The 26,841-nt window shown below is 45.1% G+C and overlaps 2 protein-coding genes across 19 annotated transcripts in view; one reads left to right on the forward strand and one right to left on the reverse strand.

Annotated features, from left to right (window-relative positions):
• Window positions 1-9,268, reverse strand: part of gabpb1 (GA binding protein transcription factor subunit beta 1) — a 91,487-nt gene extending 82,219 nt beyond the window's left edge. For 12 of the 13 annotated variants that reach the window (XR_013573471.1, XM_078530162.1, XM_078530169.1 and 9 more), the window contains exon 1: window positions 9,241-9,268. The gene's annotated coding sequence lies outside the window, so the exon portion shown is untranslated. Of the gene's footprint in view, window positions 1-3,956; window positions 6,042-9,240 lie in introns of those variants that run through there. The other variant, XM_078530163.1, reaches the window with a different exon arrangement.
• Window positions 9,269-9,411: 143 nt separating this feature from the next.
• Window positions 9,412-26,841, forward strand: part of usp8 (ubiquitin specific peptidase 8) — a 55,246-nt gene continuing 37,816 nt past the window's right edge. For 3 of the 6 annotated variants that reach the window (XM_078530175.1, XM_078530180.1, XM_078530181.1), the window contains exons 1-3: window positions 19,625-19,712; window positions 24,645-24,841; window positions 26,004-26,148. In XM_078530175.1, the coding sequence (XP_078386301.1) occupies window positions 24,738-24,841; window positions 26,004-26,148 (249 nt within the window). In that variant the 5' untranslated portion in view covers window positions 19,625-19,712; window positions 24,645-24,737. Of the gene's footprint in view, window positions 9,516-19,355; window positions 19,505-19,624; window positions 19,713-24,644; window positions 24,842-26,003; window positions 26,149-26,841 lie in introns of those variants that run through there. The other 3 variants (XM_078530179.1, XM_078530176.1, XM_078530178.1) reach the window with 3 other exon arrangements.

A 26,841-nucleotide genomic window follows, 5' to 3' on the forward strand; every position in this document is an offset into this window, starting at 1 on the left:
AACCTAACCTCCTTGTGCATGTATTCTATGCTCTATTAATAAACCCAGGATACTATATGCTTTATAAACTGCTCTCTGTCCTGCCGTCTTCAATGACTTATGTACATATATACCCAAGTCCATCTGCTCCTGCAACCCCTTTAGAGTTGCACCCTTATTTTACATTGTCTGTCCATGTTGTTCTTACCAGAATGCATCACCTCACATTTCTCTGCATTGAACTTCATCTGCCACCTGTCTGTCCATTCCACCAACTTGTCTATGTCCTTTTGAAGTTCTACACTATCCTCCTCCTCAGTTCACAATGCTTCCAAGTTTTGTATCATCCACAAACTTTGAAACTGTGCTCTGCACACCAAGATCTAGATCATTAGTATTTATCAGGAAAAGCAAGAGTCCCAACACTGATCCCTGGGGAACTCCACTACAAACCTTCCTCCAGCACGAAAAACATCCATTAACCACTACTGTCAATCAGCCAATTCCATATCCATGCTGCGACTATCCCTTTTATTCCACGAACTATAACTTTGCTCACAAGTCTGTTCTGTGGCACTGTATCAAATCCCTTTTGGAAGTCCATGCACACTACATCAACAGCAAAACCCTCATCAATCCTATCTGTTACCCTTTCAAAAAACTCCAGCCAGTTGGTTAAACATGATTTCCCCTTTAGAAATCCATGCTGACTTTCCTTAATTAGCGCACCTTTTTTCATGTGACTAATAATTCTGTCCAGAATTATTGTTTCAAGAAGTTCCCAACTATCAAGTTAAACTGACTGGCCTGTAGTTGCTGGGCTTATCTTAACACCCTTTTTTGAACAGGGGTGTAAACTTGAGAGAAAAGTTATTGCTCATGGAATAAAAGGGACAGTAGCAAAGTGGATGCAAAATTGGCTGAAAAATAGGAAGCAGAAATAATGGTCAATGGATATTTTTTAGACTGGAGGAAGGTTTGTAGTGGAGTTCCCCAGGGGTCAGTATTGGGACCCTTGCTTTTCCTGATATATATTAATGATCTAGATCTTTAGTGTGCAGGGGGCAATTTCAAAGTTAGCGGATGATACAAAGCTTGGAAGTGTTGTAAACTGCAAGGAGGACAGTGTAGAACTTCAAATGGACATAGACAAGTTGGTGGAGTGGGCAGATAGGTGGCAGATGAAGTTCAATGCGGAGAAGTGTGAGGTGATGCATTTTGGTAGGAAGAACATGGTCAGACAATATAAAATAAAGGGTAAAATTTTGAAGGGGGTACAGGAGCAGAAAGACCTGGGTGTATATGTGCATAGATCATTGAAGGTGACAGGACAGGTGGAGAGAGCAGTTAATAAAGCATATAGTATCCTGGGCTTTATTAATAGAGGCATAGAGTACAAGAGCAAGGAGGAAATGCTGAATTAGGCCATAGGACATAGGAGCAGAAGTAGGCCATTCGGCCCAACGAGTCTGCTCCATCATTCAATGAGATCATGTATGATAATCCTCAATCCCACTTTACTGCCTTTTCTGCATAACCCTTGATTCCCTTACTGATTGAAAATATGTCTATCTCAGCTTTGAATATACTTAGCGGCCCAGCCTCTACAGCCCTCTGCGGTAAAGAATTCCACAGATTCACTATCCTCTAAGAGAAGAAATTCCTCCTCATCTGTTTTAAATGGGCGACCCCTTACTCTGAAATTATGCCCTCTGGTCCTAGACTCGCCCACAAGGGGAAACAACCTCTCCTACCCTGTCAAGCTCCCTAAGAATTTTATATGTTTCAATAATGTCGCCTGTCATTCTTCTAAACTTCAATGAGTACAGGCCCAACCTACTCAACTTCCCCTCATAGGAAAATCCCTCCATGCCCAGGATCAACCTAGTGAACCTTCTCTGGACTGTCTCCAATGCCAGTATATCCTTCCTTAGACAGGGGACCCAAACTGTTCACAGTACTCTAGATGTGGTCTAACTACTGCCTTGTATATTTTTAGCACAGCTTCTCTATTTTTATACTCCAGTCCCTTTGAAATAAAGGCCAGCATTCCATTTGCCTTTCCTATTACCTGCTGAACTTGTATGCTAGCTTTTTGGGATTCATGCACAAGAAGCCACAAATCACTCTCTGTCGCAGCCTTCTGCAGTCTTTCTCCATTTAAACATTCAGCTCCTCTACTCTTCCTGCCAAAGTGCATACCTCACATTTTCCCACATTATATTCCATCTGCCACGTTTTTGCCTACTCACTTAACCTGTCCATATCCCTCTGCAGACTCCTTGTGTCATCCTCACCACTTGCCTTGCCACCTATTTGTGTCAACGGCAAACTTGGTGATAGTATATTCACTTCCCTCATCCAAGTCATTAATGTATATTGTAAATAATTATGGCCCCAGCACTGATCCCTGTGGCACTCCACTAGTTACAGGTTGCCATCCTGAAAATGCCCCCCTTATCCCAACTCTCTGTTTTCTGTTAGTTAGCCAGTCCTCTGTCCATGCTAATGTACTACCCCAACACTATGGGCTTTTATCTTATTAAGTAGTCTTATGTTCAGTACCTTATTGAACGCCTTTTGGAAATCCAAATATATTACATCTCATGGTTCCCCTTTATCTATCCTGCTTGTTACCTCCTCAAAGAATTGTAATAAATTTGTCAGGCATGGTTTCCCCTTCATGAAGACTCTGCTTGATCACATTATGTATTTTAAATGCTCTGCTATTACATCCTTTATAACAGATTTAGATAAGACACTCGTTAGACCTCAGCAAGAGCATTCTGTACAATACACAGCACAACATTAAATGAAGGATGTAAACACATTGGAGACAATGCATAAGAGGTTTACAAGAATAGTTCCAGGGATGAGAAATATCAGCTATGAGGAAAGATTGGAGAGGATGGTGCTGTTCTCTTTGGAGAGGAGAAGGCTGAGAGGAGATTTGATAGAGATGTTCAAAATCATGAGGGGGCTGGACAGAGAAGATAAGGAGAAGCTGTTCTCGCTTGCAAAAAGATCAAGAACAAGGGGGCACAGATTTAAAGTGATTTGCAAAAGAAACAAATGTGACGTGAGAAAAATGTTTTCATACAATGAGTGGTTTGGGTCTGGAGTGCACTACCTAGAAGTGTGACGGAGACAGGTTCAATCGAGGCATTCAAGGGGGCACTGGATAATTATTTGAATAGGAACAAAGTGCAGGGGTATGGGGAAAAGGCAGGGCAATTGCACTAGGTCATAATGCTCATTTGGAGAGCCGGAGCAGACATGATGGGCCGAATGGCCTCCTTCTGTGCCATTAAAATGCTGTGATTCTGCTTGCAATTCTCCAGTCCTCAGGCACCACCCCGAGTCTAAAGGCGGCTGAAAAATTATGGCCAGAGCCTCTACAATTTCCACTCTCACTTCCCTCAGTATCCTTGGATTGGTCCCAATGAATCATCAACTTTTAAGTGCAGATAACCTATCCAATACCTGCTTTACAAATTTAAACCCATCTTGAGTCTGAATTACATAATCTTTTACCATGGTCAGGGTAGCATCTTCTTCCTTGATAAAGACAGATGAAAAGTATTCATTTAATACCTCAGCTATGCCCTCTGCCTCCGTGTTTAAATCCCCTTTTGGGTCCCAAATTGGCCCTACTCCTCCTTTCATCACCCTTGGTGTAGGTACATTGGTGTAGATAAACTGAGAGTCTTCCTACACCACAGGGACTGCAGCAGTTCAAGGCAACTCACCACCACCTTCTCAAGGACGATTAGGGGGAGGCAATGGCGAATGGGTATTATCATTGGGCTAGTAATCCAGAACCCAGGTTCAAATTCCACCACAGCAGATGGTGGGATTGAATTCAATAAAAATCTGGAATTAAAAGTCTAACAATGACCATGAAACCATTGTTGATTGTTGTAAAAACCCATCTGGTTCACAAATGAGCTCTAGGGATAGAAATCTGCTGTCCTTACCTGGTCTGACTGACTTGTGACTCCAGACGTACAGCAATGTGCTTGACTCTTAAATGCCCTGTGAAATGGCCCAGCAAGCCACTCAGCTGTATCAAACCGCTACGGAAAACTGGATAAGAAAAGAAACCGAGTGGACCACCCGGCATCGACTAGGCACCGGAAACAACAACGACAAACTCAGTCCTGTCAACCCTGCAAAGTCCTCCTTACTAACATCTGGGAGCTAGTGCCAAAATTGGGAGAGTTATCCCACAGACTAGTCAAGCAACAGCCTGACATTGGCTGCAAGGTATGGTTCTGTGAGTATGACTATGTCCCAGACACCACCATCGCCATCCCTGGGTATGTCCTGTCCCACCGGCAGGACAGGCCCAGCAGAGGTGGCGGCACAGTGGTATACAGTCGGGAGGAGTTGCCCTGGGAGTCCTCAACATCGACTCCAGGCCCCGTTTAGTCTCATGGTATCAGGTCAAACATGGGCAAGGAAACCTCCTGTTGATTACCACATATCAGCCTCAGCTGATACCCCCTCCACATTGAAAACCACCTGGAGGAAGCAGTGAAAGTGGCAAGGGCACAGAATGTACTCTGGGTGGGGGACTTCAATGTCCATCACCAAGAGTGGTTCAGTAGCGCCACTACTGACCAAGCTGGCCGAGTCCTAAAGGACATAGCTGCTAGACTGGGTCGGCAAAAGGTGGCGATGGAACCAACAAGAGGGAAAAACATACTTGACCTCATCCTTACCAATCTGCCTGCCACAGATGTATAAGTCCATGACAGCATCAGTAGGAATGACCACCAAACAGTCCTTATGGAGACAAAGGCCCATCTTCACATTGAGGGTGCCCTCCATTGTGTTGTGTGGCACTACCACCATGCTAAATGAGATAGATTTCGAACAGAACTAGCAACTCAAGATTGGGCATCCATGAGGCGCTGTGGGCCATCAGCAGCAGCAGAATTGTACTCAACCACATTCTGTAACCTCATCGCCCAGCATATCCCACACTCTACCATTACCATCAAGTCAGGGGATCAACCCTGGTTCAATGAAGAGCGCAGGAGGGCATGCCAGCAGCAGCACCAGGTATACCTAAAAATGAGGTTTCAACCTGGTGAAGCTACAACACAGGACTACTTGCGTGCCAAATAGCATAAGCAGCAAGTGATAGACAGAGCTAAGTGATCCCACAGCCAACAGATCAGATCTAAGCTCTGCAGTCCTGCCATATCCAGTTGCGAATGGTGGTGGACAATTAAACAACTCACTGGAGGAGGAGGCTCCACAAATATCCCCATCTTCAATGATGGGGGAGCCCAGCATATCAGTGCGAAACACAAGACTGAAACGTTTGCAACCACTTTCAGCCAGAAGTGCTGAATGGATGATTCATCTCGGCCTCCTCCGGAGGTCCCCAGCATCACAGCTGCCAGACTTCAGCCAATTCAATTCCCTCCACATGATATCAAGAAACTGTTGAAGGCACTGGATACTACAAAGGCTATGGGCCCTGACAATATTCCGGCAATAGTACTGAAGACTTGTGTTCGAGAACTTGCTGCACCCTTAGCCAAGCTGTTCCAGTACAGCTACAGCACTGGCATCTACTGGGAAATGTGGAAAATTGCCCAGGTATGTCCTGTACACAAAAAACAGGATAAATCCAACCCAGCCAATTACCGCCCCATCAGTCTACTTTCAATCATCAGTAAGGTGATGGAAGGGGTCATCAACAGTACTATCAAGAGGCACTTGCTTAGCAATAACATGCTCACTGACACTCAGTTTGGGTCCTGCCAGGGTCACTCAGCTCCTGACCTCATTACAGCCATGGTTCAAACATGGACAAAAGAGCTGGACTCCTGAAGTGAGGTGAGAGTGACTGACCTTGACATCAACGAGCCCTAGCAAAATTGGAGTCAATGGGAATCAAGGGGGAAACTCTCTGCTGGTTGGTGTCATACCTAGCACAATGGGAAATGGCTGTGGTTGTTGGAGGTCAATCATCTCAGTCCCAGGACATCACTGCAGGAGTTCCTCAGGGTTGTGTCCTCAGCCCAACCATCTTCAGCTGCTTCATCAATGACCTTCCTTCCATCATAAGGTCAGAAGTGGGGATGTTCGCTGATGATTGCTCAATGTTCAGCACCATTCGCGACTCCTCAGACACTGAAGCAGCCCATGTCCAAATGCAGCAAGACCTGGACAATATCCAGGCTTGGGCTAACAAGTAGCAAGTAACATTTACGCCACATAAGTGCCAGGCAATGACCATCTCCAGCAAGAGAGAATCTAACCATTGCCCCTTGACCATCACTGAATCCCCAATATCAACATCCTGGAGGTTACCATTGATCAGAAACTGAACTGAACTAGCCATATAAGCACTGTGGCCACAAGAGCAGGTTAGAGGCTAGGAATCCTGCAGTGAGTAACTCACCTCCTGACTCCCCAAAGCCTTCCCACCATCTGCAAAGCACAAGTCAGGAGTGTGATGGAATACTCTCCACTTGCCTGGATGAGTGCAGCTCCAGCAACACTCAAGAAGCTTGAAACCATCCAGGGCAAATCAGCCCGCTTGACTGGCAACCCACCCACCACCTTCAACATCCACTCCCTCCACCACCAACGCACAGTGGCAGCAGTGTGTACCATCTACAAGACGCACTGCAGGAACTCAGTGAACCCGCTGCTGGGATCAGACTTTAAGTGAAGCAGGCTGTTTTGGCAAAGGTACCCCTTTGGAGCTGTAGCGTTCTGCTCAGCATGGCCGAAGATCTGAAGTCGTGGCTATAATTTGGAGCATGGGTGCATACTCAGGAATCAGGGGGAACGGAATCTCGGAAGGCGAGATTGAAACCCTGCAAGGTGAGCTGTCGTTCGAGTCCAGCAATTGAAGGGAGCTTGAGGGGAGCCCTGAAAATCCAAGGAGGCAGCTGAAGGTTGGTGGCTCCATGCTGCGGACCGATGAGGCAAAGGTTCCTCTTTGGAGCAGTACTGCTCTGCTTGGCACGGTCAAAGAGTTGAAATTGTGCTTCTAAGTTGATGGTTTTAGCACACTGGGGAATCCAGGGGAACGGAATCTTGGAAGGCATGACTGAAACCCTGCTCGGTGGGCCATTATTAAAGCTGTCCGAGGTGCAGCAATATTTGGAGAGAATTTCAAGGCAAGGTCTTCAAAAGTGAAGACTGGAATTCCTTGTGAGACGGAGTTCCAATGAGATTGTTGACTCAGTGTTACTGACATCTGGGTGCATTGTTGAGAAATCCACAGTCCATTTTGGTCACATTTGGCATTTGTTGTGCAGTGTTGTGCGCTCGAATATAGTTTGCCTGCTAATTCATCTGTACCTCATCTTTACCCTGAATGTTAGAGTATAAGAGAGATATTGTAAATTGTTTTATCTTTCTGACTTTGTATAGTAATGTTTATTTTTGTTTGTTCAAAACCCGTGAAATCTTGTGGCTTTATTCTACTAGCAGGTGTCTTGACCCTCAGACTTTGTCGTCTTTAAACAAAATATTATTGGTCCCTAATTGGATCTTATCAACAACTTGGGGATCTGGCCAAGGATCATAACAATTGTAAAAAAAAAGGGCCAGATCCCATTCAACAAAATACTGTATTGACAAAGCAGGCATTGAACTGGGATGTACTACATCTTTACCCAAAGTAAACAAAGACTTTTGGGATGTGAGTGGCCCCTAGATAATGCATCCTTTTTACTACACTGGAGGCCAGAGCCAGCTCTGATACTGCGAAATATATTATGGTTTCATCCGCAAAAATATCAAACCAAAAATTCAAATTCAATCTCTGATAATCCTGCAAATTTACATAGATAGGGGCTACTGCTCTCTGAACTGGCTAAAATCCAAGGAAACCGATCCATCATAAGAACAAGCTATCTGCTATCAGTTATAACACAGTAAGCTTGTCAAGCACTATATACATTGTGATTCTTAAATTTATTTTTCCAAATTGCTAGTGTTCCAATTGTAACTTTTACATTAGGGTGTTATATTGCAGGCATTGTTTGGTTACTATGGAGTTTTCCCATTTCAGAAAAAAAAGTTTATTATACTTAAACTGTATGTTTAGTCAGCAGTAAGGCTGGATACTTATCTCTAAATAAGAAAGCCATCTCTTGGGTGATGTGGTCAGATTTTTTAGTAGAGGTATTCAGCATTCTTACAGGACCAGATACATGCTATAACTCTGCTAACAGTTTAAGCTTTCCAGAGAAAGATTAGATAGATATAAACTTAAATCAGAGTTGCTGCAACTGTCCTCCTCACCCCAGTCCCAGAGTGGGGGGAAAATAATCAGCAGGAAAGTAAACCAGAGTCCCTTATGGTGATCGCCGCCGAAAAATGAATGATTTGCTGAGCTTTGCCGCCTCTCTCAATTAAACGGGGGACTGGCTCCCAGAACCTAGCTACTTGCACAAAATGTTCACCAGTAATAGGAATGATCACCTGAGCACCATCTCACTGCAACTACTGTCACTAACAAAACAGACACTCCACCAAAACCAGACACTCCACCAAAACCAGACACTCCACCAGAAACAGACACTCCACCAGAAACAGACACTCCACCAAAACCACCTCATGTCCAATTTCTTAAGCTGGACAAGGCAGTGCCTTTGGTTCGGGGGCCGGGGGGGAGAGTTATATTTCTGTCTCGGTTGCTGGGGGGGGGGGGGGGGGACACCCTATCCCATGGGCTCTTTCTGTGCCCCTTTTCCCCAGTTCCCCTCACATTTACCCCTCACCCCCCGGGGCCGGTGCCGGTGCCCCCGGGGCGAGGCAGGGGAATGGGCGAAAGCGGCTTTCCCGGGAGGCCAGAAACAACCAGCCGAGCCCTTCACCGGGGGCGGGGGGTACGGAGCCCCCGCCGCCGTGGCGGCTCCCGCTTCACTGGGCGGCCCGGGGGGGTGGGGGGGGAAGTCACAGGAAGCGGGCGGGCGGCCCGGGGCCTTTCCGGGGGAAGTCCATTCTCCTTTCAGGCGCCGAGAGAAAGATCAACTTCCACATCCGGTAGGCCATCGCCTCAGCGTGACCTGGAAAAGCTTCAACCGTCCGCCCGCCCCGTACCCAACAGAGCGCCGAGTCCGGGCAGCTCCACACCGGGCCGGGCAGCGCCAGGCCAAGGCCAGGGCCAGGGGCCTGAGTCCCGGTCCCCGATCACCCCCTTCCCACCCACCCACCACCATCGGCCCGCTACTCACTCTCGGTCCGTCAATGAGTGAGCCCGGGGGCCCCCCCCATACCTACCTCGACGGTCGGTGCGGTCGCTCAGGCCAAGGTGCCGCTTGGTCGCACAGGCCGGGCCGCTGGCGGGAGGAGGCCCCGCGGAAGGAGCGAGCACAAAGCGGACCGCGGAGGGTGAGGGTGAGCACACGTGACCCCCGGCCCGCGCGCTCAGGCTGCCCGCCGCCATCTTGGTGAAGGAGCGAACAACAACTTGCATTTGGCCAGCGCACCTCGCGAGGTGCCACGCTGAGAGGTGTTAGGGCAGGACAGGGGGGGGGAAAAACATGGTCAATGAGGTAGGGCCCCCTCCAGCCTGCTCCACCATTCATTAAGATCACAGCTCATCTGGTTTTGGCTTTAGCCCACCCAGGATTACAGGTATCTCCGGGACACAGGGAATGTCTACCTTGAGGAAGCTTTGTTTTTCGAATCTCTCTCTTGCCTTGTTCACCTTCATTGCTTTCCACTTCTCTCCTGGTGTTTGACAAGGTGTTTACTAAAACCCGCTTTCACAGCCATATTTCCTTTCTCAGTGACTGTCTCCGTCTCCGACTCACCCCATGTGGATTTCAACTGAAATTCCATCCCTCATGTTTCGAACCCACCCAGGATTACAGGTATCTCCGGGACAGACCGATCGTGTCAGCCTGTTCCTGCCCCACGGAACTCATTTCTCGCTACCGTGACTCCCTTCTCTCTCCCCTTGTCCAGTCCCTTCCCACCTACATCTGTGATCCCTCTGACACCTTACGTCACATCAACAATTTCCAGTTCCCTGGCCCCAACCGCTTCCTCTTCACCATGGATGTCCAATCCCTCTACACCTCCATCCCCCACCAGGATGGTCTGAGGGCTCTCAGCTTCTTCCTCGAACAGAGGCCCGAACAATCCCCATCCACCACTACTCTCCTCCGTCTGGCTGAACTTGTTCTCACACTGAACAATTTCTCCTTTAACTCCTCTCACTTCCTCCAAATAAAAGGTGTGGCTATGGGTACCCGCATGGGCCCCAGCTATGCCTGTCTCTTTATGGGGAACCCCATTCCTTGTTCCAGTCGTACTCCGGTCCCCTCCCACAACTCCTTCTCCGGTACATCGATGATTACTTCAGTGCTGCTTCATGCTCTCGTCGGGACCTGGAAAAATTTATTAATTTTGCTTCCAATCTCCACCCCTCCATCATTTTCACATGGTCCATCTCTGACACTACCCTTCCCTTCCTTGACCTCTCTTGTCTCAATTTCTGGTGATAGACTGTCCACCAATATCCATTACAAGCCTACCGACTCCCACAGCTACCTCGACTACAGCTCCTCACACCCCGCTTCCTGTAAGGACTCCATCCCATTCTCTCAGTTCCTTCACCTCCGTTGCATCTGTTCTCATGATGCTACCTTCAAAAACAGTTCCTCTGATATGTCCTCCTTCTTCCTTATCCGAGGTTTTCCACCCACGGTAGTTGACAGGGCCCTCAACCGTGTCTGGCCCATCTCCCACGCATCCGCCCTCACGCCTTCTCCTCCCTCCCAGAAACATGATAGGGTCCCCCTTGTCCTCACCTATCACCCCACCAGCCTCCGCATTCAAAGGATCATCCTCTGCCATTTCTGCCAACTCCAGCATGATGCCACCACCAAACACATCTTCCCTTCACCCCCCCCGGCGGCATTCCGTAGGGATCGTTCCCTCCGTGACACCCTGGTCCACTCCTCCATTACTCCCTACTCATCAACCCCCTCCTACGGCATCTCCCCATGCAAACGCAGAACATGCAACACCTGCCCCTTCACTTCCTCTCTCCTCACCGTCCAAGGGCCCAAACACTCCTTTCAAGTGAAGCAGCATTTCACTTGCATTTCCCCCAACTTAGTCTACTGCATTCGTTGCTCCCAATGCGGTTTCCTCTACATTGGAGAGACCAAACGCAGACTGGGTGATCGCTTTGCAGAACACCTTCGGTCTGTCCGCAAGCATTACCCAGACCTCCCTGTCGCTTGCCATTTTAACACTCCACCCTGCTCTCTTGCCCACATGTCTGTCCTTGGCCTGCTGCATTGTTCCAGTGAAGCTCAACGCAAACTGGAGGAACAGCACCTCATCTTCCGACTAGGCACTTTACAGCCTTCTGGACTGAATATTGAGTTCAACAATTTTAGATCTTGAACTCCCTCCTCCATCCCCACCCCCTTTCCGTTTCTTCCCCCTCCTTTTTGTTTTTTCCAATAATTTATATAGATTTTTCTTTTCTCACCTATTTCCATTATTTTTAAATGTATTCCACCCATTGTTTATTTCACCCCACCCCCACTAGAGCTACCTTGCTTGTCGTGCTGTCCACTCTTAATTAGCACATTCTTTTAGATAATATCACCACCTTCAACACCTCTCTGTTCTTTTGTCTGTGACATCTTTTGGTTATCTCCTCCTATCACTGCTTGCTTGTCCCAACAACCACCCCCCCCCCCGCCCCCCCCCCCTTAAACCAGCTTATATTTCACCCTTTTCCTATTTTTACTTAGTTCTGTTGAAGGGTCTTGAGGACTCGAAACGTCAACTGTGCTCTTCTCCGCCGATGCTGCCAGACCTGCTGAGTTTTTCCAGGTGTTTTTGTTTTGGTTTTGGCCTTTACTCCATTTTCCTGCTTGTCCCCCATCACACTTGAGCCTCTTGTATCCCAAACTCCACAGCTCTGGGGTAGAGAATTCCAAAGATTCATCCCCTCCAAGTGAGGAAATTTCTCCTAACCTCTGCCTGTCTCTCCTAAATAATATTTTGCTTTTCCGTTCCTCCTACCAAAAGTGGGTAACTTCACATTTTTGCCAAAGTTTTGCCCAGCCGTTTAACCTACTGATATCCCATTGCATACTCCTGTCCCTCGAGGGGATTTGAGTACAAGAATAAAGAAGTCTTACTACAGTTGTACAGGGTTTTGGTGAGATTGCATCTGGAGTACTGTGTGTAGTTTTGGTCTCCACATTTAAGAAAGGATATACTCGTATTTTAGACGGTGCTGTGAAATTGGCCCCTGGAATGATAGGATTGTCTCATGATTAGAGGCTGTGTGAATTGGCTTATATTCTCTGGAGTTTAGAAGAATGAGAGGCGATCTCATTGAAATCTGCAAAATTTTGAAGGGGCTTCATAGGGTGAACACAGAGAGATTGTTTCCATTGGTTGGGGAATCTAAAACACGGGGTCACAGCCTGAGGATAAGGGGCTGATCATTTAGGACTGAGATGGGGAAAATTTCTTCACTAAAAGGATTGTGAATCTTTGGAATTCTCTACCCCAGAGTGTCGTGGATGCTCCATCATTGAATACATTTAAGGCTGGGATAGACAGATTTTTGGTCTCAGGGAATTAAAGGAATAGGGGGGGTGAGGCAGGAAAATGGAGTTGAAGCCCAAGATCAGCCATGAGTGTATTGAATGGTGGAGCAGGCTTGATGGGCTATGTGGTCCACAGCTGCTTCTATTTCTTATGTTCTCCCCTACTTATTTTTGTATCATCAGAAAATTTGGCTACCACACACTTGGTCCCTTCATCCAAGCCATTAATATAGATTATAAATAGTTGAGGCCTGAGCACTGATGCCTGTGTTTGCCAACCAGAAAATGGCTCATTTATCCTGACTCTTGTTTCCTGTTAGTTAGCCAATCCTTAAGAACATCCAAAAGGAGGAAAGAGAGGGAAATGGGTTCAGGTAGGGAATTCCAGAGCCCAGGCAGCTGAAGGCACTGCCATCACTGATGGAATAATGGAAATTGGGGATGGCCAGGAGGCAAGAATTAGAGGAGTGCAGAGATCTCGGAGGGTTGTGCAGATTACAGCGATAGAACAGGGCAATGATGCCTGAATTATTGGACTGTTGGATGAAGGCCTGCATCTGTCATTGTACAACATCACCTCTGCCTCACTTGTTGCTCCAATCCTGGAATTTTTGATCTAAGAATATTATGGATTACATTGATACAAGGACAGCAGTAGCTTGAGGAAAAGGCACACCAGCATGTTCTCAGGATGGATATTAAATATGCAGCGTTGCCTAATTCTGGGGACATTTGAATCTGGGAATCTTCATGTGCGTGGCTTTACATTAAATAATAATGTAGATCTTTTAGAAGCATGTGTGTCCGAGTCATCGCAAGTGATTTGACCTGAAAATCCGATTGTACGGCTCTACATTCACTTACCCTCCCACACCCCCCCTCCACTCCCCTCCCCCCTCCGCTCCCCTCCCCATCCCCTCCCCCTCACTCCCCTCCCCCCCCACCACCCCACTTCCCCCCCACCTCCCCTTCCCCCCACTTCCCCCTGCCCACCTTCCCTCCGCTCCCCTCCCCTCCCCCACCACCCCCCTCCCCCCCCCACCACCCCCCTCCCCTTCCCCCCCCCACCACCCCCCTCCCCTTCCCCCCCCCACCACCCCCCTCCCCTTCCCCCCCCCACCACCCCCCTCCCCTTCCCCCCCATTCCCCCTCCCCACCTCCCCCTGCCCACCTTCCCTTTCCCACCACCCCCTCCCCTTCCCCCCATTCCCCCTGCCCACCTCCCCTTTCCCTCACCCTCCCCTTCCCCCACTCATGGAATGGGAAGATTAATGACAGCTTGGATTTTTTTTAAAATTGGCTTAAGAAAAGAAAGCAACAAGTTGTGATAGATGGTTGTTTTTCAGACTGGAAAATGGTAGACCGTGGTGTTCTCCAAGGTTCAGTACTAGGACCATTGCTTTTTTTAGTATGAATAAGTGACTTGGCTATTGGAATACAGAGTAAAGTTTCAAAATTTTCCAATATTACTGTCAGGGACAGAATTTGAGTTCCTTTTACTGCCCATGATCAGTACGTTTCTATGTAAGAAGTGTGTATTTTCTTACCCTCAGATTGTGGATCCCAAATTAAATAATTTCAGCAGTAAACATTTATGAGTTTAAAAACAGAAGGTCATTTACCCCAAAATTACAATGTTTCACTCACTCACACACAAAGTTCAGATACAGACGAAGACTCTGGGTCATAGTGCGGGGAAAGATCCAGTTAGGGACCAATAATGCTTTGTTTAAAGTAGATAAAGTATGAAATTCAAGATGCTTACTAAGTGAATAAAGCCACACAATTCCACTGGTTTTGAACAAAAAAAATAAACTTTACTATACAAGTTCAGAAAGATAAAACAATTTACAATATGTATCTTATACTCTAACATTCAGGGTAAATATGAGGTGTGTGTGAATGAACAGGTGTGGTCGGACACACCATACTACACAATAGATGACAGATGTGACCGTAACAGATTCCATAGATTACTCAGCATCTCACCCAGACATCTGTCAAATTGTGAGCCAACCAACCTCACTGAAACTCGTCTTTCTCACGAGGGTTTCCAATCTCCACATCTGAAGATCTCGCCATGGAATTCTCTCAAAAGTCGCTCCCACTCAGACGGCTTCAGCAATGACCCACCTCGCAGGGTTTCAATCCCGCCTTCCATGATTCTTTTCCCCATGGATTTACGAGTACACTCAAGCATCCTCTTCCCAGCACAATTTAAGATCTTTGGCCGTGCCAAGCAGAACACCACTGCTCCAAAGGGGTACCTTTGCCCCCGTAGGCCAACAGCACAGAGTCATCAACCTTCAGCTGCCTTCTCAGATCTTCAGGGCTTTTCTCGTATCCATCTCACTTAAAGCCTGCTCCCTGCAACTCTTTTTTGAATTTGGAGCCGATTATTCCACTCCTTTCTTTTAACTTTACTTAAAGGGACCTATTTATGATCCCTGTCTTTGTCCCTTACCTTTTGGGACCTTTCCCTGTTCTCCTCCCGTGTCCTGCTCCCTGGGACACCTACAAGATACTGGCGCCCCACATCAGGCTACCTGACCTGCCGTTTCGCACCATTCTTTTTCTTTCCTGCTGTGCAGGCGCGCAGGGCTGCTCCTCAGCCTGAAGAGTGTTAAATAACCGAACTGCACATAGGCCCGAGGTTCATCGGGAATTGGAGTTCCTGGCCTCTGAAGGCAAGGATAGGTTTCTTAACGAGGGTGATGGTCAGCGGTACAGGAAAATCTCTGTTATCTGGCATTCTCTGGAAATGGGAGGTGCCGATTAATCAAATATGCCGGCTAGCTGAGATATAAGATTAGTTCCGTGTTCTCATCCAATGAGAAAGCTCCAGGGTGATCACACGGGTGCTGAGGTCGCAAGAGGTGCGGGAGTGTGTGAATTGAGTGAGTGGTGCTGAGGGGAGATGGTGCTGCAGAGCAGTGAGAGTCTGAGACCGGTGCGAGGACAGAGCTGATGATTATTACCAGCGAGTTTGACATGCCCAATCAAAAAACAGATCTGACGCCAGAATTCCAGTTAATAGCAAATTCCAGTTGATAGAGTGCCAGATAACAGAAATGTTACTGCATATTGTCTTTAAGCCCCTGTGAGGTGTCTGGATTCTCCCCTTGCACCTTATCCTCAGTGGGCTTGGAAATGAACTGCAGGGTTTAGGTGAATTGAAGTTTTGAACCTGATACGATGGTTCAGTAGACAATTCTACATTAGCTGCCCTTGCGCTTCCCTTCTGGCTTTCACAAGTGAGGCTCATCTTAGGGTGTATTGACTTACCCTTTTCTGTTAGCTTGGGGATTGGTTTGTCCCCAGCCTGCCCCTTGTCCCCTGGGACATTACTGCCCAGAAGCGGCTAGCCAGCTTCAGCTGCACTGCTCTGTGGCACTTTGACTGGGTGAGGCATCACATCACTTTCTGGTTTGGGAATTCTGTCCCTATTTAAATCCTGGTAGAAGATGTCTGATAACGAGTTCAGCCTCTTTAATCTTTTCAAGTTCTACTGGCCTTCCCTTGGCCTTTTTAACTTTTGTGGGCTCCATCCTGACCCTCTTGACCTTGGAAGGCTTGCTCCTCACCTCCGTTAAGTCATCTGGCTTTTTTTTTGTGTCCATAATGCCTATTAGTTCTATTGCCCCTCTAGGATGTTAGGCACTTCCTCAGCACTCTGCAGCTGAGCAGAATTTTGCAGGTTCCCTTCTGTTTCCTCAAACTCTGCACTGCTTTTGACCCATTGGGCACAGTATTTGGTACCCCCACCAAGTCATTTCCCAACAGTAGGTTCAGTCCCTGTAGGTTTAGCTTGGGACAACCCCGACTGTCATCACACCGATGACCAACTTACGTCACTGGTGAGGTTTCTCGAGGGGAACGTTTAAAACATATGCCAGTAAGCCCTTTTACTCGCACTGTGATATTTGTCCTGCTTTTAGGCAGCATCTCAGCAACCTTTGCTATAAACAGTGTTTGAAAACACAGCTCCCCCTAGCGAAGAAACAGTTTTGTTTGACGTGTCCTGGCTTTCCACAAGCACACAGGGTGGGTTCTGGCTTGTTTATTTTCCAGGTTTTTTTTAAAGTTGGGTATTGATCTGACCTACCTTCTCTACTTTCCTTCCCTCTTGAGTCTATGTTTGTTCCATCTAATCTCTCCCTTGCTGGTAGAAGTTACTAGATCCAAATTTGTTTTGGTTTAGGGGTTATGGTTAATTCGAAGTCATCAGTCATGATGACTGTGTCTCTGACTTTTGAAATCCTTTGTTCCCCTATGTCGCAAGACTCTTAACCAAGAGGGTTTCACTAACCTCTAAGGTCCTCACCCCATACTTAGGTATCAATGACACACAACAAACAATGAGTACAATTCCCACTTTATGTGGAAGCCTTTATTAATCCACAAAACAATAGTATATACTTATAACACCAATTGCTTAGTAAGACCCACATGCAGAGGTTCATTCCTGAGTGGTCAGTCCGCTGAATGAATTCCTCCACATAACTTCCAGTAACTGACCAAATCACACTTCCTGGTTCAGCCCCAATGTCCTTGGGAGCTGTGGCTTTATACCCCTTTCTGACCCTGGTCTCTCGGCATATAAGGTAATGTCTTAAATCAAGTCATCCAATTGGGTATCAATCCCACCCTGGCCACAGGAGACCATCTGCATGTGGTCATTTCCTGCTCTCAGCAGGGGTGTCCGCAGGTACCTGCCAGCATTGGACACGATTTCTGTATCTTGGTAAGGCAGGAAGAATGTCATTCACACACATACCCAAGAGACCATTATCTAGTTCAGTTTCTGTAATCAGGGTATCTGATGGTTAGCCACCGTCCCAGTGACATGTCCTGACACGTCTGTGTCTGTCTGTTGTGTGTGTATCTTTGTCTTCAGTCAGAAATCTTCATCAGATGTCCTCTGCACTCCATGTTCCTACCACTCAATTTTAAGCTCAAGATATTGGTCCACCTGACAACTGGTTACATTGTGACACAAGAATAAAGATAATATATATTAAAAAGAAACAGAGAGAGTCTCTGCTCAACGAATGGATGGAATCCATCACACCAGGCAATCAAGGAAACAAAAAGAAAAATGCCAAATCTTTGAATGGCAAGTTGGAGTGTCAGGACCATGTGCACAGGACTGACTGATGACTTGCAGCTAGCTGCTACAAGGCAGCTGTAATCAACATGGAATTAGATAGGCTGAACATTGACATAGCATCCCTAGAGGAGACCAAGCTCACTGAGAGCAGATTACTGAAACAAAAACATTACACATTCATCTGGCAAGGAAAGAGTTCAGAAGAAACATGTAAGCAAGATACAAGTTTGACTGTAAGGAACTCACCGCTCCTGATGATAGAACCCCACCCCCCGCCAACAAATGGTTCAGATATGTTCTCTCTATCTGCCTCTCAACTCAAACAGGGCTAGTTAACTTCATGAGTATCTATGCTCCAACACTGTGCTCCAGCAGAGGTGAAAGACCAGTTCTGTGAGAAGCTTGATACTGCTATCAGGAGAATCCCCAAATCAGAACATTCTTACCTGCTTTAGGATTTCATTACAAAAGGCATAGCTTTCCTGCATTGAACATCATGGCTTGGGAAAGATAAGTAAGAATAACAGAGATTACTTTAGCTTTGCTTCTACCACAAGCTTTGTATAACACCTTCTTTCAGAATAAACCATGCCACATGGTGTCCTGGAGACATCCAAGATCAGAGCTTTGGCACCAGCTGTCTGATCATCACCAGGCCTGACTTCCTGTTTAGTATTCCCCCCCAACACAGGCAGCTACCACAGTGCTGACTGTGATATAGATCACTCCCTAATGTGCACTAGGCTGAAGATGCAACCCTTGAAGATTTTTCATTCAAAGCAGAAATGACGCCCTGGTATCAGCTTCAGCCACACTGCCTACCCAGATAAAAAGCAACAGTTCCTCAGCTCAATTGAACAGGCGCTCTCCGGAATGCCCACACAGTGCAGAAGCAAAACGGAATGTATTCCAAGACACCATCTACAATACCACACTCTCAACATATAGGAAGCAAGAGCAGAAAATTGCTGACTGGTTCAAGGCTAACATCACTGTGGTGGGACCTATCATTGAAGCCAAGCAGTGCACTTCTATTCATTTTCAAGAGAGATCCAACCGAGAAAACTCTGAATGCACTAAGAGCTGCTCGCAGTAAAGTCCAACAGACTAGGGCAGTGCGCCAACGACTGCAAAGCTCAGGCTGGGCCACAACTGGAGTATTGTGTCCATTTCTAGTCAGCACAATTTAAGAAGGATGTGAAGGGTCTTGATGTGGATGCAGAGGAGATTTTCTGGGATAATTCCTGAACGAGGGATTTTAGTTACAAGGTTAGCTTGGAGAAACTGGGGTTGTTCTCCTTGGAGCAAAGGAGATTTGATAAAGGGGTATAATATTATGACAGGTTTAGATGAGATGGACAAAGAAAAGCTGTTCCGGTTAACTTGATGGTGCAAAGGGTTAGAGGATATAGATTTAAAGGAGATGCGGGCTGGGGAATGTGACAAACCTTTTTAGCAGCGACTTGGAACTCAGTGTAAAAGTGGTGGAAGCGGAGATGATACATTTCAAAGGGAAGTTGGTTGGGCACTTCAGTAAAATAAACTTGCAGGGCTGCAAAGAGTTAGTTTAGACTGAATGGCCTCCTCCTGTGCCGTTATGACTGTAATTGCATCCCCCAGGCTATGTTACAGTCCCGTTATAAATATTGGGGGGACGCGCATGCGCCTTGTTAAACTCCTTTAACAAGATGGCGGACGCGCAGGCGCGGTGAGCGGCGTCATGTGATGTGGCTGTGGGTTGTCCGGGAGCCGGGGATCGGCGGTCGTTGCTGTCAGGGTGACGAAGGGACGGAGAACTCGGGCTCTACACCGCTCTCTGGGCCTGCTCTGCCCCATCGCGGGTACGGTGCGTCCTACACTGGCTGTATGCGTGTGGGTGTGGGCAGGGACTGGGGAGTGGCTGAGGCTGTTAACCGGGCCTGGGGCCTACTGACTGACTGACTGACCGACCGCTGCTGCGGGGGGCGGGTCTGGCCTGTTCTAGCTTCAAACCCTGGGATTGGGCTCCCGTTCCCGCTGGCGGCTCGGGGCAGGTTGCCCTTTGAAAACCGTTTGTGTCTGGAGCCGCTCACTTAGGGGTTAAAAGTCTTCTCGGTGCCAGTGTTTCTACGGATTCTAACCCGAGAAATTCTTGTATATTTAACTGTCTAACTGAACCAATTTGCAATGTCTGAATGCAGTGTCAGTATGTTTCTGTTCCATGTCTGTATTGAGTAATACAAATGAGGATTAAAATGATTGGGCTGATGAAAGGGTCTGCTTGTTATAGTCTTCCAGGGAGTTTTCACAGGAGATCCACAATGAGTTGCCAAGAGGGCATGGAGGTTAAGGTTTGTGGAAGATTGTTCCAGTCCTTAATTGTTTCTTTGGGGGTGGGGGGGGGTGGGGCGTGATAAGGAATTAGTAAAGGAAGCATCTTGGCATGTGTAGGGTTGGAGCTGGTGGTTCTGAACTATGAGCTCAGTCACTTTGGACTTAATGCACGGCTTAGAAATATTTAATTGTTCATTCAAAATTACATAGAGGCATGTCGACCCATCGGCTTTTCTTCAGTTCTGGAGACTGCCAGCCTTGTGACATAACCAACACTGAGACATTAGAATCTTGCAAGTAACTGTTTGTAACAAAATGAGCTGCCCAGCATTGAACTTTCTCAAGGTGGGTAATGTTTTCAGAAGCATATGAATCCCAAGCAGCTACACTGTACTCTAGATGTGGTTGAACCAATGTCTGGTACAGCATTTCCTTTACTCCAGTTGAAGAGTGATAGAAGTTCTGTTTCACAAACCCAAGCATTTAGGATACCTTGGAAGCTGCGTGCAGACTTTGTGCATTTCCACTTCAAATTATTTTGGATGTGGATTTCTAAGTAATGGCTTTCTTTAGTAACTTCAAGGGGGGAATAGTGCATTGTGTAGTTGAATACTGATGGACATTGAGTATTGCTGATTCACATTATGCATTTCTCTATATTGAATTTCGTTCCCTATATATTGGCCCATTTGATGAGATTATCTAGATCTTCCTGAGGACTAACCTCATTTGCTTTAATAATGGTTCTGTAGACTAGGCAGTCATCTGCAAAGAGTCTGATCTGGCTTGATATTCCATGCTGGGTGTCTTTTATAAAGAGGCAAAACAAGCATATGCCCAGCTAGGTACTTAAAACTGGTTTCCAGTTTGAGGCTTCCCCATTCACTGTGACTCTTTGTTGCTGTTTGGTAAGAAATGTCCTTATTGATTGCTTAGTATGTCCTCGGACTCCACAATGATCTAGTCTGCCCAAAAGCTGTGTGTGTGATGCACAGTTAAAAACCTTGAATAATCTAAAGTAACTAGATATGTGGTGATGTGATTGTCAAGGTTATAGGCCAGATCATGGAAAGAGAGAATGTGTTGTGATTCTGTTGGTTGAGCTTTCACTAAAGGCATGCATGTCAATAAGGGCATTCTGCTTTTCAAGATTAGCTGAATATCAATGAAGAGTTCTAGTTATTTACAGCAAACATTAGTAAGCGGAATAGGTTAGTAGTTTGCTGGATGGCAAGGGGGTCTTTGTGAATTGGGGAGGCATTAGCTCATAGACAATCGACGGGTAATTCGTGTCTTTACGCATTGTTGAAAGATATATTGTAACATTGGGGGAGACTCACTTGTTGCAGCTTTAAGTGCATGGTTTGGGATGTCATCAGAACCACAAACTTTAGATGATCAATGTTACGGAGGAGTTTTTCAACATCTGTTGTTGTAACATCAAGCATGTTTTTTGCAAGGCTGCCCTCAAACTACAGTTTCATACTCAGGTGCTCTGATTCCTTCCTTGGAAGATGCTCTGAAACTGTAAGTTAAGAGCTTCAGCTTTTTACTTGTCATTCAATAGTAACGTATCCCCTACATGCAGAATTAGTGTTCCAGTATTATCCTTTTTTTTTTGATTTAATATACCTCCAAAATTTCCTGGCCAGTTCAATTTCACATTTATGCTTGGCGCATCAAATCTCCCTGTTGACCACAGTTTAGTACTGTTCAAATTTAATCCAGACTTCCTCTTTCTTCACAGGATTATCATTCCACAAAGAATGTTTAGCTAGGGTATATAGTATCCCCTTCTTGCAGACTTTGTTTTGAGAGAGCCTGTAAACCATGGAGTACTCCCCTTTCCAGAGTAGATTTAGTGAGGAACATGTAGATTTACAAGATGGTTTACATGTTGGTAAACACCTTCTAGTTCTTGTCCACTGAGTTGGTCTCGGGAGAGTTGTTGAGAAACTGTTTTGTTATGTGGAGCTTGGCTCTTACAGGCATCAATATTGATGTGCTGCTCTGCGGCACTTTCCTTGGTGGTTTACGGTGCAGTGTTGCCTTAACGCAATGTTCACCCAATACTACTGAGTGGTCACTTATCCCAGAATGGGGCCTGATAGATCTCATCAGAGCAGGATGTGTAATGAGATGAAGATCCAATATATTCCCAGTTCCATTGGTGTGCCTTCTGGTGGTGAAGTTGACCATCTATGTTAACAGGTGTTTAGTTACTATATTTATTAACTTTTCCTGAAGTGCATTTGTTGCATGTTGGGGGAATGCCTTGATTCCAAGGAAGATTAGGGGCATTAAAATCCCCACTGAATACAATGGAAAGTGACAATGTTGTATTATTGTGTTAGGCTAACATCTAAGTTATATAGTGAATCCTTGGGGCTGCTGAGTATCTAATAATAAGCTCCAACAAAAACATCTACCCCGGAGGTCCAGTTGGTCCCATATTAACTCCATGTTTGTTGAGGACAAATCTAGCCTTGCGAGAATGGGAATTGAATTATTGACTGTGATAAAGACAACTCCTCCTTTAGTAGACTTATCTTTACAATACACTGTGGAACCTTCTGGGAATATTTCTGCAGCGTAAATATTTTCAAGTTTGGATTCAGTTCCTGTAATAACATCAAGGTTTTCTTGGCTGATGAGTAACTCCACTCAAGCTACTTTACCTCAAATACCATTACAATTTATATTTACAATCTTGATAGAGTTTAACTTGGAATGATTGTGAAGAGTAGCTTTGGTCTTTCCTGTGTGTCTTGGTTAGTATTTGAAGATTGCTGGCCTTGGACAGGCCTGGTTACATGTGACCATCATCTTCTGATCCTGTCTATTTGCATCTTAGTGGAGTAATTTATCTTTTCTTTCACCTCTGCTGCTTCACTTTGGATCAACTTGCATTCACCCATTCACCTTTTGTTAATTTTACCTCCACTGGTGTAACTTTCCTTGTATGCACCTTGGCTGGTGGTATATTTGGCTTGTAGGATGATGATCGGTAATCAAATCTATTCCTGGTATCTGGTTTGAATCCGACAGCTCATGTATTCAAACTATCACAGGCAACTGATAGTTAAAAAAGCATGTGATGTCAGAAAAATGGCAGAATCCTACTGTAACATTTGTTGGAGTATACTATTAAATAAATGCTTTGACCAAAATACTGTGCTTAGAACTTGTGCTTCCTGCTGCCTGATATTTGCCAAACTCCTTGAAATGTTGATTAATTCATCGCAGTAGCATGAAGGTGAGATTTTTGTGTACAACGCACCACAAGCTCAATTGGTAATGGATATAGCAATACCTTGGGTGCCTTATTTTTGGGCTACCCTCATGGTAAATTGCCCCTCTCTGGAGACATTAATGTTAATCCCAGACCAACTGAAATTACATGTAGAGGCATGAAGTAATGAGGACTCTGCAATTGGGTCTATAAAACTGACTATATCATGTGCTCCAGTCGCTTGAGGTGGTATGATAATTGTTCAGGAGCATTAGGTAAAATGTTGTCACATCATATTACCTACATTGATGCTGAATGGCTATGTCATGCTTAAGTACCTAGAGTGCACTATGTGGCTCTGCTCCCTCTGCTTTTGATGAAGTATAATAGTTCTGAAGAAGAGTCATATTGGACTCAGCTTTAACTCCTTTCCTCTCCACAGATGCTGCCAGACCTGCTGAGTTTTTCCAGCATTTTCTGTTTTTATTTCAGATCTCCAGCATCTGCAGTATTTTGCATTAGAGGCAGCTTCCCATACCATTGGGAACATTGTGTTAGTGGAATGTCTGTTTTAAGTCCACCTTCAAGTATATGGGCCAACAGTTTCATGAATTTTTTAAAAACAGACTGATAGGCGGTCTCATGAGCTTTAAATTCTCAGTTCCCATGTTGGGGATGTTTCATGCTGCACCTTAATTCTCCCTCCTATTAATAACTACTCAGATTTGTTTCATTTAGCAAGTTATTTCTACTTAATAGTGATCACTGAGCACTACTGCTCTCCTGTCAGTGGGCAAAGATGGAATTGGCTGTACCTTGAGTGGATATGTCCCAACCTTGGTCTAATCTCAGGGCTGCAGTTTGAATTTGGTATGCTGGCCAAAATATGCTTGTGGTTTAAGAAACTCTAGGATGTGAAGTTTTTTTTTCTGTACTTAGCCTATATGAATATATTATGAAAATATTTTTCCCTAAAACTCAGCTTTCTTGCATTGTCAAAACCATTACATTTTTATTTATTGGGATGTGGGTGTCATTGGCAAGGACAGTATTTGTTGCCCGTCCCTAATTGCCCTTGAACTGAGTGGCTTGTTAGACCATTTCAGAGGGCAGTTAAGAGTCAACCACATTCCTGTAGGTCTGGAGTCACATGTAGGCCAGACCAGTTAAGGTTGGTAGATTTCCTTCTGAACCAGATGGGTTTTTATGACAATCGATGATAGTTTCATGGTCACCATTACTGAGGCGAGCTTTCAATTCCAGATTTTATTAATTGAATTTAAATTCCATCAGCTGTCATGGTGAGATTTGAAACCGTGCCCCCAAAGGATCAGCCTGGGCCTCTGGATTACTAGTTCAGTGATGTGATCATTATGCCACCATCTCCCCCTATGTTCTGAGCATTTCCAGTATTATAAATGGCTTTCCTTTTTCCCTGTAGATAGTGTGCAAGTACAGTCGCTGTTTAAAACAAAATATATAGAGGAGAGACAACTTCTGCCCTGAACCAGTTAAGAACCAGAATTTCTTCAAAATGCCTGCAGTATCAAGTGACGTCAAAGAGTTGTATCTGTCCACGTGCTTGGCTGACCTTAATAAGAAAGCAGAAGTGAAGCTGGAAAAGAAAAACACCAAAAAGTAAGGAAATGTGTATTAGCATTGAAATGTCTCCTTTTTAAATCTAAATAAATACCTGAAAAAGCTCAGATATTAGAGGAAAACTGAACCATGCAAACTAGAAATGCTCAAAGAAAAAAGTAATTGAGTTGTGCCAATTGTGTTTTTTCTAAGTTGTGACCGGGAATGCACTGCCTGAAAGGGTGTTGAAAGCAGATTCAACAGTAACTTGCAAAAAGGGATTGAATAAATACTTGAAGTTGGAAAATTTGCATGGTTGTGGGGAAAGAAGATGGAGTGAGACTAATTGCATAGCTCTTTAAAAAGCCAACAGATATGTTTTGCTGAATTTCCTCCTATACTGTACGATTCAATGATTGATTGGTTCCATTAGGGTTTGAGTCCCAAACTGTATTTTATTTTAATTAAATCACATTTTGTGTAAATGTGTTGTGAAATCTGGAGGTTTGTGAGACAGACTGTGCCCAGCACTGCTGGCCTTAGTTGGGTGATTAGAGCATGGTGGAATGTAAAAGTGGGGATAACCCAAAAATTATAATTTATTCCAAAATAAGACCTGGAATGGGATCATCAATAGACTACTTGGTTTGCTCTGTTGTTACCTGTGCTCTGTACAAGCATCTTTTTTTTAGTAGGTATGACATGCTAAAAGTGCAGATTGGCAAGTGCTGTTTGCCAGCTGTTTAAAACATGAGCCATGTTGAGCATAGAGTGAATTTTAGGTAATGGAATGACAGGAACATAAAGTCAGAAAGGAAGCCTGCACTGGGAGGAATAAATTTATTTTAGTATAGTTAAAATTATAGTACAGCAGCTATGGGATGGAACAACAGATATTTGCTTTAAATGAAGTCATTCGATATATAATGCTGCATGATACCATTATTTCAGAGTAATATAGAGCAGATGCCCTGAAGCATCTGGTCCTATATTGTGTAACAGTACTCTGTATTGCTCAGTTGCCTTTGCCTTAATTGAACCATTTGGTAAAGCTTTGATACTACTTGGAGTCCTGATAATGCAGTTCTTTCTAAGTATGCTGTAATGCGTCTGAGCATTTTTGTCACTATTAATGAACAAGAAGATTGTTTGTTTTGACTGTTAAACTTATTGTAACCTATAAGGATTTTCTTTGTCTAAATCATTTTCCTTCATTTTTCAGCTATGTTACCAGTGCCTGTAAAATTTTCAAGGCTGCAGAGGAGTGTAGATTGGATAGAGATGAGGAAAAAGCATATGTCCTTTATATGAAGTACCTGACTGTGTACGACCTAATTCGGAAAAGGGCTGATTTCAAAGTGCAACAGGTACTTGGTTATTCTGTTTTGTGCAGTACCGTGCAGCCTGTACCACAATTACTATTTGTATAGCTGCCAGAGTTAACACACACACAAACAACGGGTATACCCATTCCTGTGACTTATTGCTGACACACTGCTTTTCTCATATTTTCTATAATTAAAAAGGTTCTTTGAGAGTTTTTCAGAAAACTGCCAGATGTTAGCAGCTGTACTCGGTTGCTTGATGTGGAACTTAGTGTGCAGCCTTTTCCTTTAACCATCGGGATACAAAAGGGCACTTTTGTTTCTTTACTATATCCATAGCCACTCTCTTTGGCTGCTGCATCATGAAATCTTTTGTTATTTAAACTCTCTTGTCCTTCACCCTATCACAGAGTTTTCCTTTTGTTCTTCCTTATCCCCCACTGCCCTTCCACTGTTTTAAAAATGCTTACATTTCTACCTTCCTTCAGTTCTGATAAAAGGTAATTTCGACCTGAAACAATAACTACGTTTCTTTCCCCATGGATGCTGCCTGACCTGCTGAGCATTTCCAGCATTTTTTTTGTATCCATTGGGATACATTTTATTGCCAGCTTTCAGTCAAAGAATTATGATTAGCGTTATTATTTTTGCTCTAACTTTTAAAATGGGGTGCTGATGACCTGTTGGGATATGTATGCTGGAGAAGTTGGCAGTGTCATTGATCCCAGTGGTATA

The sequence above is a fragment of the Cetorhinus maximus genome, chromosome 26 (assembly GCF_964194155.1).
Source record: "Cetorhinus maximus chromosome 26, sCetMax3.hap1.1, whole genome shotgun sequence".
Classification (NCBI taxonomy): Eukaryota; Metazoa; Chordata; class Chondrichthyes; order Lamniformes; family Cetorhinidae; genus Cetorhinus; species Cetorhinus maximus.